The sequence below is a fragment of the Cololabis saira genome, chromosome 15 (assembly GCF_033807715.1).
Source record: "Cololabis saira isolate AMF1-May2022 chromosome 15, fColSai1.1, whole genome shotgun sequence".
In the NCBI taxonomy this organism is placed as follows: Eukaryota; Metazoa; Chordata; class Actinopteri; order Beloniformes; family Belonidae; genus Cololabis; species Cololabis saira.
The window spans coordinates 42,667,979-42,680,900 of record NC_084601.1 but is presented as its reverse complement, the minus strand read 5'-3'; the positions used below and the strand labels follow the sequence as shown (position 1 = coordinate 42,680,900).

The following is a 12,922-nucleotide window of genomic DNA, read 5'->3' as shown; positions in this document are numbered from 1 at the left end:
AATCGTTCCCCCAAGACTCGGAGTGACAAGGACTCGATGTTTGATGCAAATACTGTGAAACTTCTCTGATGATTTCAGTGAACTGCTGTCTGTGATCTGTGTTGATTTAACCGTGGAATCATTGTTGCTGATTTTAAGATCCATGTTGACAACCCTCAGGACAACTCTCAGGACATGTGGGCAACCCTCAGGACAAAGGGACTAAAGACTTGGGCAGCTCTGGACAACTTTGGGCGACGCTGCATGTAACAGAGAGCAAACACAATAGGGGGCGGAGCTAGGCCTGCTGGCTATGACGGCCTGAGCTTCTCAAAGGTTAGTGTGTCTGATGTGGGCATGTCTGAAACAAACAGATCCCACACCACCAGGGATCCTAGATTATTATTATTATTAAATCTTTATTTCAGACCCAAGGGGATCCATATCACCATAAAAGCAGAATAAGATAATAAAAACAAAGACAGAATAAAAAACAAACAAACACAAAATACAAAGTACAGAGCTTTCCCCACTATTCAGTGTAGGCTTGCATACAAACATGTTCTAAAATGGTTCCACAGTCTGGACGAAAATCTTACAGAACTACGTACAGGATTAACCAACACATTAATAAATTCATTCTCTGATTCTGACGCCCTACACATAAATCTGTGCATCAGATTGCGCAGAACAGCAGAGCAGGTGGGTACCCCGACACTAACAAACATATGGCTTGCACTGGAGCTTCTTGGGGCTCTCAACAGTAGCCTCATGCTGTCATTATAAGCTACTGTGAGCTTTCTTATACTACCTTGTTTGTAGCGGCACCACAGGTGGGCTGTGTACAAAGGTGTGCAATATGCTTTAAACAATGCAATTTTTACAGATACAGAGCACATGCTAAACTTACGACACAGCATGTTTGCTTGTGCATAGAGCTTACGACGCTGCCTGTACATATCTTTATCATCAGACAAGTCATTAACAATAATATGCCCCAAATACTTGATCTCGCTGCACACACTGAGTGCAGTACCAGACAGATGGAAGTCAGGGAAGGTTGACTGTCTGTCTTCTCTGCTTCTAATAATCATAACTTTACTCTTACCAGCATTGTACTTTATGTCAAAGTCAGCACCATACTGTGTGCACGTTCTCAATAGCTGTTGGAGACCAGGGGCCTCATCTATAAAGCTTGCTTGCGCAGAAAAAGCGCCTGAAAGTTGCGGAAGCCGCCTTCTACGCAAATCCTCGGATCTAAAAAGAAAAAACTAACCGAAAAATCTGCTTATCTTTACGGCAACTCGGACCCTCCCGTAAGAATTTACTTAAGACACGGAGAACTGGCGACGCAGGGTTTGAGGTGGTGAAATGAAGCCAGATTCATGTCATACTCTTAATAATGTCATCACATATCACAAAATATATCAGACATAAAATAATAAAATAATAAAATAAAATAATATAGCGCTGATCGTGTTCCTCTGTGTGTGAAGCTCAGTCAGTCAGGACTCTGGTGCTGCTGGTGCTGCTGGAGCTGCAGCCGCGGTGCAGGACACGCCGGGAACCTCCTTCACCGCTTTAGGACAGAACAAATGAGGGGCTGCGTTTAGGGAGCCCCACGGAGCCCCTCATTTCTTCCCTAAAGGGACTCAGATTTGTTTTCATATATATGAGTTTTACGGGCGCGTGAAACCTTTACGTGCGGGTGTATGGTGCCTAAATTATGGCCCCGCGTTAAAACGACGCAGAGCCTACGGCGTAGGGTACGCGGCGACGCGCACCTACGCCTAGGCTCTGCGTTGGTGACGCAGAACCATAAACCCGCCTGAGCCGCTCTGAGGGGAGACGGGAGAGGACGAGGGGGAGCGGGGAGGGGGGGGGGGTGAAGCGGGGCTGCGGGGCCGTTCTCGTATCGCTTTCATACAGTGTCTTGATAATTTGCAATTTAAGGCTGAGCCTACCGTTAGTTTTTAAACTGTAAAAAGTAAGGGGAAAATAAACATGATTTTGAAAAGACGGGGGGACGTGTGTCCCCCTGTTGCACCGGGGAACTCACGGCGTTCCGCGCAGCAACGGCGTGCTGCCACTCACTCGCTTTATTTTATGCTATTTATTTTTCTACTTTTACTGTGACCACAAAATAATGTGGTTTTCCTGTCCTCCTCCTCATCAACAACATCTAGATCTCAGATCTCAGTGAAATTCAGTGGCACGGTGGCTCGACACGTTCATTCATTCATTCTGAAGCCAAACAGGTTGCAGGAAGCCACTGCGCATGCTCAGCAGGCTCATTCATATGCAAAATGATTCCATTTTCGGTAGAAAGTGGGCGTGTAGGGGGCGGGATACCAGGCGAATTCACGTGCGCAGCCTTCCAGCTGGACTGTGATTTATAAAGAGAACCTACGTGGAAGTCTGCGTGCACGCGGTTTTATAGATCCGGATTTTTTTTTGCGCCCGCCATTTTCGGCTTTTGAGTGTACGTGCACTTTTAGTATGACTCCTACGCAGTCCATTTTAAATGAGGCCCCAGCACTGTAAGGGCTGAATCTTTTCTCTTTTCTTATTAGAACAAGGCTTGCTGCAATCGGGTGTCTTTGCTTACGGCAATGAAAACACTCACGGTCATCACCAGAACATACATTTTAATGCACCATTTTCGATGTGCGTCTCCGTTCAGCAGTTTTGGATTGTTTTATTTATTTTTATTTTTATTTATCCTTTATTTATACAGATAAAACACTTGAGTCCGAAGACTCATTTTCAAGTGTGACCTGTTCACATCCACACAGTTGCATAAAACATAAAAATGAGACATGACAAGATATGACAGGACATAACACTTGAAACTGATGCAGAGTGGAAATGACAATACACTATAACCGTTAAATAGCTGGAAAATAGAGATATCAGGTTAGCACACTAGCCCCAGACAAAAATAAAACTTGTAGAACACAGACTAGCTTATGTGCTTTAAATGCTTAGCTGCGGCAGAGGTCATCTAGTGCAAGTACAAGATAAAGATGCACTCTCCATGTCTCTAAGCAAAAGCTTAAAACTAGCAAGGGGAATCAGGTTCGTCAACTTCAGACTCTGTTGCAAGGAGTTCCAAGTGGACGGGGCTGCAAAAGAGAACGCCCTTTTGCCTTTCTCTGTGCGGACCAAGGGGATGGAGTAAGTAATGATATCCTGCGTACGGAGAGCGTATCTGGATTGCTTGCGTGAATCTTTTTTGCTTGTGTAACTTTTAGAGGAAACACATTTTTATACGTTAGAATCAAGTTTCTAAAACCTTGTCCATTTGCTTCAGGGACAAGTTCATAGGCGTGCAACACCGTTCTTTTCAAGTTAGCACTGCAACGGCAGAGACCAACACTAATTTAGTGCAGTAGCCCTAAATAAGAGTCAACGTCTGACCGAAACGAAGGAACTAATGTGGTGTTTTTACTGACGTCAACGTGTGTGCTTTGAGGTGACGTAGCTATGGACACCGGTCAACTCTTTTCAAGAGCTCTGATCCGGAGACGCATCGCTTGCACTAACAGCTCTTTGTTGCGCGTCTTCACCTCCTGAATATGAAAGGGTTAAGCGGAGATCTTCGGGGGGACAGACCTGGTTGAGGTTCAGAAACTGGATCAAGGTCCACACTGGATCACTAAACACTTGAGCAACCTCTGCTACCTTCGCATCCGCCCCATCTACGGCGGTAGATGTTTCTAACAGCCTCTCAGACGTTAGCTGCTCTACTTCAGCTTTGTCAGAGCGTTTGTCCGGTTCTTGCTCTACAGACTACGAGACTGCCTCACTTCTGGAGCCTCTGGTGGTCAAATTAGGAATTTCAAAAGTTGGCCCTTCTGCGTTAGCATCGACTGACGGGTCTGTTGGAATGATGATGTATTCGTTGTCTGTAACATGATTTGCTCTGAAAGAGAGATCTCTGCTTCCATCAGCTGAAGAAGCTGAAGAACAAGGAACTCTTGAGTTTCTCTGTCAGGAACAAAGGAGGTTGTGATTTAAGACTGGAAGCAGTTTGACTTACAGTATAGCTGTCACTCCTGGAGATCATCACTTCCCTGGAGTCATCCTGGTCCTCAGACGTCACATCGTCATGTGTTTGAAGCTGACTGCTGCAGAAATGGAGAGAAGAGAGGATTGGTCTGCAGATGCTTGACTGTGATTGGTTGACAGGTCCAAGTAACAGCTTCTGAAGTCTTGTTGTGAAGCGATAACACTCTATGTACAGACGGCTGCTTCAGTCATCCACTCAAACACGTCAGTCAAGGTTTGTGTAATTCACCTTGAACTGATCCCTCACTCGTTACCAAGACCCTGAGACGCTTGGACTCCCCCAACGAGACCAGGACCTGATCCCCGACCCAGGGAGGGTGCATGAGGTCCATGGTCTCTGATTTGGAGCTACTGATTCTCATCCCAGCTGCGAACCGCTGAATCGAGGGTAGGGCTGGGCGATATGGCCTTTTATTAATATCTCCATATTTTTAGGCCATGTCACGAAACACAATATATATCTCGATATTTTGCCTTAGCCTTGAATTAACACTTTCACCGACCCTGGTGATTGGTGACTCCATAGTCAGGCATGTGAAGCCGACTCCAGCCACCATAGTTAGGTGCATCCCAGGGGCCAGAGCGGGCGACATTGAAGCAAATTTGAAGCTACTGGCAAAGGGTAATCGTAAATATGGTAAAGTTATCATCAATGTCGGAGCTAATGACTCCCGTCTTCGCCAGTCGGAAGTGACTAAAATGAATATTGTTTTGGTGTGTAACTACGCCAAAAGTGTGTCGGACTCCGTAGGTTTCTCTGGCCCCCTCCCCAATCTGACCAGCGATGACATGTTTAGCCGCATGCTCTCGATCCGTCGCTGGTTGTATCAGTGGTGTTCAGAAAACGACGTGGCCTTTATTGACAATTGGGAGACGTTTTGGGGAAAGCCCAGTCTGATTAGAAGAGACGGCATTCATGCCAACCGGGATGGTGCTGCTCTTGTCTCTAGTAATTTGGCCTGTTTCATTAGACCCTCTCCCTGACAACGCAGGGTCCAGGCCAGGATGCAGAGCTGCAGTTTAAGACACTTCTCTGCTGCTTCTCGAGGACCAACGCCTGCCAACAAAACTGTAGGATTACATGATGTAATTGGCGACTCTAACCAGGTGCCTAGCAAAATAGAAGTGGTTGCGGTTCCCCGCCCTCCAAAAGTTCACCAGGTGCGGCGTTATAGAAGCGTTAACCAAAATAACCTTGTAAAAATTAAAACCACTGCACATTTGGTACCAATAAGAGACCGAAAAATTAGATGCGGACTACTAAATATACGATCGTTAAGCTCCAAGTCTCTGTTAGTAAATGATATAATTACAGAGAGTAGCAGTGATGTTTTCTGCTTAACAGAAACATGGTTACAGGAGGAAGAGTATGTTAGTTTGAATGAATCAACTCCGCCCGGCTACTTTAATCATCACATTCCTAGAAACACGGGCCGAGGCGGAGGAGTCGCAGCAATTTATAACTCCAGTCTCCGAATAAAAATTGAACCTAAGTGCAATTATAATACATTTGAAAGCCTCACGCTTAGTCTGAAATTTCCGAGCTGGAAATCAGAGAAGCCAGTTGTGTTAGTGGTAGTGTACCGGCCCCATGCTGGTGCTTATCTAGAGTTTCTCACTGAATTTTCAGATTTCCTTTCTGGATTATTGATCAATATAGATAAATTCATCATAGTGGGTGATTTTAATATTCACATGGATGTTGAAAGCGATAATCTTAAATTAGAATTCTCTTCTAGAATCAATGGGTTTTAATCATACTCTCGATCTCGTTCTCACCTACGGTGTTGAAACTGATGATCTGTTGGTGACACCTGTAAACTCCCTTTTATCCGACCATTATTTAATAACGTTTGAATTTAATATTGTCGATGTTGAAGTGCAAAATAGGAGGTATTATTTTAAGCTATTGCTAAATTTAAGGAGGCCATTGCTCATCTTACGACGGTGGAAAATAATGAAGCAGTAGAGGCCAGTGACCTGAGTTGTACCTCTGATGTTGATTTTCTTGTTAGTAACACTGCTGATTTGTTGCACTCAGCTTTAGATGACGTTGCTCCTTTGAAAAGGAGGGTTTCTAGCCAGAGGAGCTTAACTCCCTGGTACAATTCAGATATTTGCATGTTGAAACAAAACGTGCGTAAAATGGAAAGGAAGTGGTACTCTTGTAAGTCTGTAGACTCTTATTGTGAATGGAAAGATATTCTATTATCGTGAATGGAAAGATATTCTTTTTTTTTTTTTTTTTTTTCTTTGTCTGCACACATATTAATGATTGATACCATGACGGAAAGATATTCTAATAGTATATAAAAAAGCCATTCGCAAAGCCAGAACAGCTTATTATTCAACGTTGATAGAGGATAACAAAAGTAACCCACGTTTTCTGTTCAGCATTGTAGCCAGGCTGACAAAGAGTCACAGCTCTGTTGAGCCGTGCATTCCAGCAGCTCTCAGTAGTGAGGACTTTATGAGCTTCTTTAACAGTAAAATCACGAGAATTAGAGAAGAAATCAACCAGCCGGTTGTGGGTGTTTCTTCAGCTTTAGCGACTTCCCTAGGCTCTGACTTGTCTCTAGACTGTTTTGATCCTATAGACCTCCCTGAGCTGACTTCACTCGTTAATAAGTCAATCAAGCCAGTTATGTGATTATTTGTATAGAAATGATCTGTTTGAAGTCTTTCAGTCAGGGTTCAGAATGCATCATAGCACAGAGACAGCACTGGTTCGAGTCACGAATGACCTCCTTATGGCCTCAGATAAGGGATTTAGTGTCCATACTGGTTCTACTGGACCTCAGATAAGGGATTAGTGTCCATACTGGTTCTACTGGACCTCAGATAAGGGATTAGTGTCCATACTGGTTCTACTGGACCTCAGATAAGGGATTAGTGTCCATACTGGTTTATACTGGACCTCAGATAAGGGATTAGTGTCCATACTGGTTCTACTGGACCTCAGATAAGGGATTAGTGTCCATACTGGTTCTACTGGACCTCAGATAAGGGATTAGTGTCCATACTGGTTCTACTGGACCTCAGATAAAGGATTAGTGTCCATACTGGTTCTACTGGACCTCAGATAAGGGATTAGTGTCCATACTGGTTCTACTGGACCTCAGATAAGGGATTATTGTCCATACTGGTTCTACTGGACCTCAGATAAGGGATTAGTGTCCATACTGGTTCTACTGGACCTCAGATAAGGGATTAGTGTCCATACTGGTTCTACTGGACCTCAGATAAGGGATTAGTGTCCATACTGGTTCTACTGGACCTCAGGTAAGGGATTAGTGTCCATACTGGTTCTACTGGACCTCAGTGCTGCTTTTGACACTGTAGATCAGCATTTTACTGCACAGGTTAGAGCATGTTGTTGGGATTAAAGGGACAGCTCTACGTTGGTTTAAATCATATCTATCTGACAGGTTCCAGTTTGTTCATGTACATGAGGTTTCTTCAGAACAGTCAAGGGTCTGTTATGGTGTTCCGCAGGGTTCAGTGCTAGGGCCAATCTTGTTCAGTTTATACATGCAGCCATTGGGAAGTATAATCCAGAATCACGGCATACACTTTCATTGCTATGCTGATGATACGCAGCTCTACTTGTCTATGAAGCCGGATGAGACAGAACCGTTGGTTAAACTTCAGGCATGTCTTAGGGACATCAAGGACTGGATGTCCAGAAATGTCTTGCTTCTAAATTCAGATAAAACAGAGGTTATCATTCTTGGTCCAGAGCATCTTAGGAAGGGATTAGATGGTGTTGCGATGGCTTCCAGTGCAACTGTGAGAAACCTTGGTGTTGTTTTCCATCAGGATTTGTCGTTTAAACCATATGTCAATCAGGTTTGTAAAATAGCGTTTTTTCATCTCTGTAATATTGCAAAGATTAGGAAAATCCTCTGGCAGAGTGATGCAGAAAAACTAGTTCATGCGTTTGTATCTTCTAGACTGGATTACTGTAATGTGTTGTTAGCAGGATGTCCAAGTAATTTGCTGAATAGGCTCCAGCTGATCCAGAATGCAGCAGCGCGAGTACTGACAGGAATTAGCAGGAGAGACCACGTCTCTCCAGTGTTAGCGTCGCTCCATTGGCTACCTGTAAAATTCAGAATCCAATTTAAAATTTTATTACTTGCATATAAAGCCCAAAACGGCTTAGCTCCGCAGTATTTACAAGACCTGATAGAGCCTTACGTTCCTGGCAGAGCTCTCCGCTCTCAGAGTGCAGGTTTACTCGTAGTTCCTAGAGTATCTAAATGTAGATTTGGAGGGCGGGCGTTCTGCTATCAGGGACCATTACTATGGAACCAACTTCCAATCTGGGTTGAGGAGGCTGACACCACCTCCACCTTTAAAACTAAACTTAAAACCTTTCTGTTTAGTAAAGCCTATAATTAGTGTTTAGTAAACCTCTAGCTGGTGTTGGTAAATCTCTAGGTAGTGTAAACTCTAGTGTGTTAGAGTCAGTAGTCATAGTTGCAGCTATAGAACAAGACTATAATAGTTAGTCTCAAATATAGCTTGGTGGTAGATATGCTGCTATAGGCCTATGCTGCAGGGGGCACCGACATGATCCGCTGGGCGGTGCCTCTCACCCTTCTTCTCCTCTCCTCTTCCCTTCCTCTCTTCTCCATTACCATTTTTATTTATTATAAATATCTCATAGGTATCGTTTTGTCCATTGCTCCTGTAGTTTCTTGTGCCGGCCCCCCTTTTTTCTCTTTTTTGTGCATGTTTGCAGGCCGGAGCCTCGGGAGTTGCATTCTGGCCTGCGGTCCCGCCCCCCCCTCTGGACCATCATCAGTAAGAGGAACTCTGGACCATCATCAGTAAGAGGAACTCTGGACCATCATCAGTAAGAGGAACTCTGGACCATCATCAGTAAGAGGAACTCTGGACCATCATCAGGACCAGTAAGAGGAACTCTGGACCATCATCAGGATCAGTAAGAGGAACTCTGGACCATCATCAGTAAGAGGAACTCTGGACCATCATCAGGATCAGTAAGAGGAACTCTGGACCATCATCAGTAAGAGGAACTCTGGACCATCATCAGTAAGAGGAACTCTGGACCATCATCAGTAAGAGGAACTCTGGACCATCATCAGTAAGAGGAACTCTGGACCATCATCAGTAAGAGGAACTCTGGACCATCAGGATCAGTAAGAGGAACTCTGGACCATCATCAGTAAGAGGAACTCTGGACCATCAGGATCAGTAAGAGGAACTCTGGACCATCTTCAGTAAGAGGAACTCTGGACCATCATCAGGATCAGTAAGAGGAACTCTGGATCATCATCAGGATCAGTAAGAGGAACTCTGGACCATCATCATCATCAGTAAGAGGAACTCTGGACCATCAGGATCAGTAAGAGGAACTCTGGACCATCTTCAGTAAGAGGAACTCTGGACCATCATCAGGATCAGTAAGAGGAACTCTGGACCATCATCAGGATCAGTAAGAGGAACTCTGGACCATCATCAGTAAGAGGAACTCTGGATCATCATCAGGATCAGTAAGAGGAACTCTGGATCATCATCAGTAAGAGGAACTCTGGACCATCATCAGGATCAGTAAGAGGAACTCTGGATCATCATCAGGATCAGTAAGAGGAACTCTGGACCATCATCAGTAAGAGGAACTCTGGACCATCAGGATCAGTAAGAGGAACTCTGGACCATCTTCAGTAAGAGGAACTCTGGACCATCATCAGGATCAGTAAGAGGAACTCTGGACCATCATCAGGATCAGTAAGAGGAACTCTGGACCATCATCAGGATCAGTAAGAGGAACTCTGGATCATCATCAGGACCAGTAAGAGGAACTCTGGACCATCATCAGGATCAGTAAGAGGAACTCTGGACCATCATCAGGACCAGTAAGAGGAACTCTGGATCATCATCAGGATCAGTAAGAGGAACTCTGGATCATCATCAGGATCAGTAAGAGGAACTCTGGACCATCATCAGGATCAGTAAGAGGAACTCTGGACCATCATCAGGATCAGTAAGAGGAACTCTGGACCATCATCAGGATCAGTAAGAGGAACTCTGGACCATCATCAGGATCAGTAAGAGGAACTCTGGATCATCATCAGTAAGAGGAACTCTGGACCATCATCAGGATCAGTAAGAGGAACTCTGGACCATCATCAGGACCAGTAAGAGGAACTCTGGATCATCATCAGGATCAGTAAGAGGAACTCTGGATCATCATCAGGATCAGTAAGAGGAACTCTGGACCATCATCAGGATCAGTAAGAGGAACTCTGGATCATCATCAGGATCAGTAAGAGGAACTCTGGACCATCATCAGGATCAGTAAGAGGAACTCTGGATCATCATCAGGATCAGTAAGAGGAACTCTGGATCATCATCAGTAAGAGGAACTCTGGACCATCATCAGGATCAGTAAGAGGAACTCTGGACCATCATCAGGATCAGTAAGAGGAACTCTGGATCATCATCAGGATCAGTAAGAGGAACTCTGGATCATCATCAGGATCAGTCCTCTGGAAGACCTCCAGATGTGCCAACCAGAGGAAAAAGCTCCTGACAGGAGATGAAGATCTATGAGGAGGAAGCTCAGATCACCATCAGGTGATGGAGGACCACAGGGATCCAGGACTACACGTATCTACTCAGGAAGAAACATGTGGACATTTCCTAACATGAGGACTGATTTAAATACATTTAATGTGTTTAAATAAATCTCTCCTCTCTGAAGAAGAACGTTGGTCTCCTTTAAAGTTAATAAACCCAACCTTTGAGTGGTCGCTCTTCAAGGACACACAGCTGGGTCCACGTTCAAGAGAGTCTGTTTTCTGATGGACTCTGAGTTCAAAATATACATATTATATTTAAATGAAAAATAAGTTATACAGAAAAAAATATTTAGTGTATTTAAAAAGTATTAAATATAAATCATTTGCAGTGTTTGGATACACTCACCTCTTTACAGCAGAGCGTTGGTCTCCTTCAAAGAAGTTTACCAAGTCTTTTAATAGGTTGCTCTTCAAGGACACACAGCTGGGTTCAGATCCGGGTTCAAGTTCAGGTCCAGGTCCAGATCCGGGTCCGGGTCCGGGTCCAGGTCCAGGTCCAGGTCCAGGTCCAGGTCCAGGTTGGTTCCTGTAATAATGATGTTTGGTGATGTGAGTCTTGAACTCATGCAGAACACTCCCGGACAGTTAGAGATTCTCATCTCACCTCTGAGCTTTGCTCCGACTCTCATGTCCCCCACACAGATAGGTTTTAGAGGGAGTGACTCCGTCCTCTCCGTCCTCACACTGGTCCATTCTGCTGAATTCACGTCCACATCAGCTCACACACACACCGTCACTTGCAGAGGAAACACACATCACTGGTGCTGCACAAAGATCAGCTGATCCTGCTCTGGTTGGTTCCTCTTTTTTGTTTTTTGTTTCTACTGAGCAGTAGAGGTCACGTGGTACTATTTTTATGTTTGTTTCTTTCTTATCCTTCAAATGTTGGAAAGGTGAGACGTGATTAAATAGGTGATTCTGTGAAAAGAGTTTTCACTTTAGAAACTCGAACATGTTGTTACTGTAAATATGAGGAAACTCAGAGTTTGATCTGCAGAGACAAGGGTTCAATGTGTAAAGATAAAGAGATATAAACATGCTGTATCCAGTGCAAACAAGTAATAAATGTGATATAAGGTGTGATGATTGACAGAGTTCAGAGTCTTGATTAAGTGTGTCTTGATTAAGAAGTCTTATGACCTGGAGAAGAGACTTATTTTACGTCTCTCAGTAAAATGTTTCAGTTAATCAGCCGGTTGTTTTTAACCCCGTCTGCATGAACCTCTGGGAGCTTCTGTGTCAACAGTGATGCTGTTGGAAGTTCAGTCAGAAAGACTTCTGGATGAAGATACGCCGTCTTCAGTAGTTACACAAGCACCAAAGAACAACTTCTTCCAGGAACCAAACTGACTTTAATGCTGGAGACGACGGCTTCATTCCAGGGAATAAAAACACCTCACAGTTTGATTGATGAAGAAAACTAATTATCAGCTGATCATCACTGTGTCTCTGATCTGTGCAGCAGCAGCTGCCTCACCAGCTTTGGACCAGAAAGGTTTTTACACGCAGCAAACCGATGACGGAAAGGGAAGGTCTTAACGCAAAGTTGTTCTTTTCTATGTTTACTCCAAAAACTGAAAAATCATACAACATACAGAAGCAAATCCTTAACGTTAATGAATAAAATAAAGTATGCTAGTCAAAAGACTGTGTATCTCAAATGTCCAGTGACTTGTAAACTTTCACTGAGTTACCGTATATTTATTCTACATACAGCAGCCAATAGAAATGCAATATTCTGCTTTGTGACTAGTCACTGGTTTGAAGAAATATAAAAACAAAGTCTTACAAAAGGTATTAATCATCTTAAACATAAATCACATTGAGGTAAAATGGCTACAACAGATCAAAAATAAATCTGATTCAAATATTGTCATCTAACAATCATGCAGCATGATCAAAGTCTGCAGTGAAAACCTTCTCCAACCAGAAACAAACAGGAAAGTTCCCGAAAACAAAGTTCAAACTTACAGTTTGTTCAAACAGTCCAAAGAGTTGAAGATGAAGATTCTGCAGTCTGAACAAAACCCACTGGGACGCAACTGAACTGATCCTGGAATGAGTCAGAGCTGCACCTGTGGAGGAGGAGGAGGAGGAGGAGGAGGAGGAGGAGGAGGAGGAGGAGGAGGAGGAAAATGGACAGATAGGAGGAGAATGGACAGGTAGGAGGAGAATGGACAGGTAGGAGGAGGAAGAGTCTCATAAATAATCTGGCTGAACTTAAAAAATGAAGGTGACAATTTATATTGAAGATTGTTAAT

The 12,922-nt window shown here is 43.9% G+C and overlaps 1 protein-coding gene across 1 annotated transcript in view; it reads right to left on the bottom strand.

Moving 5' to 3' along the window:
- LOC133460761 (NACHT, LRR and PYD domains-containing protein 3-like) overlaps positions 1 to 12,687 on the bottom strand; it is a 60,176-nt gene extending 47,489 nt beyond the window's left edge. Inside the window, exons 1-4 of the mRNA XM_061741525.1 lie at positions 12,633 to 12,687; positions 11,266 to 11,355; positions 11,008 to 11,187; positions 4,022 to 4,109 (exon numbers count right to left, since the gene is read on the bottom strand). Coding sequence (XP_061597509.1) covers positions 4,022 to 4,109; positions 11,008 to 11,187; positions 11,266 to 11,354 — 357 coding nt within the window. The 5' untranslated portion in view covers position 11,355; positions 12,633 to 12,687. The remainder of the gene's footprint in view (positions 1 to 4,021; positions 4,110 to 11,007; positions 11,188 to 11,265; positions 11,356 to 12,632) is intronic.
- Positions 12,688 to 12,922: the final 235 nt, after the last annotated feature.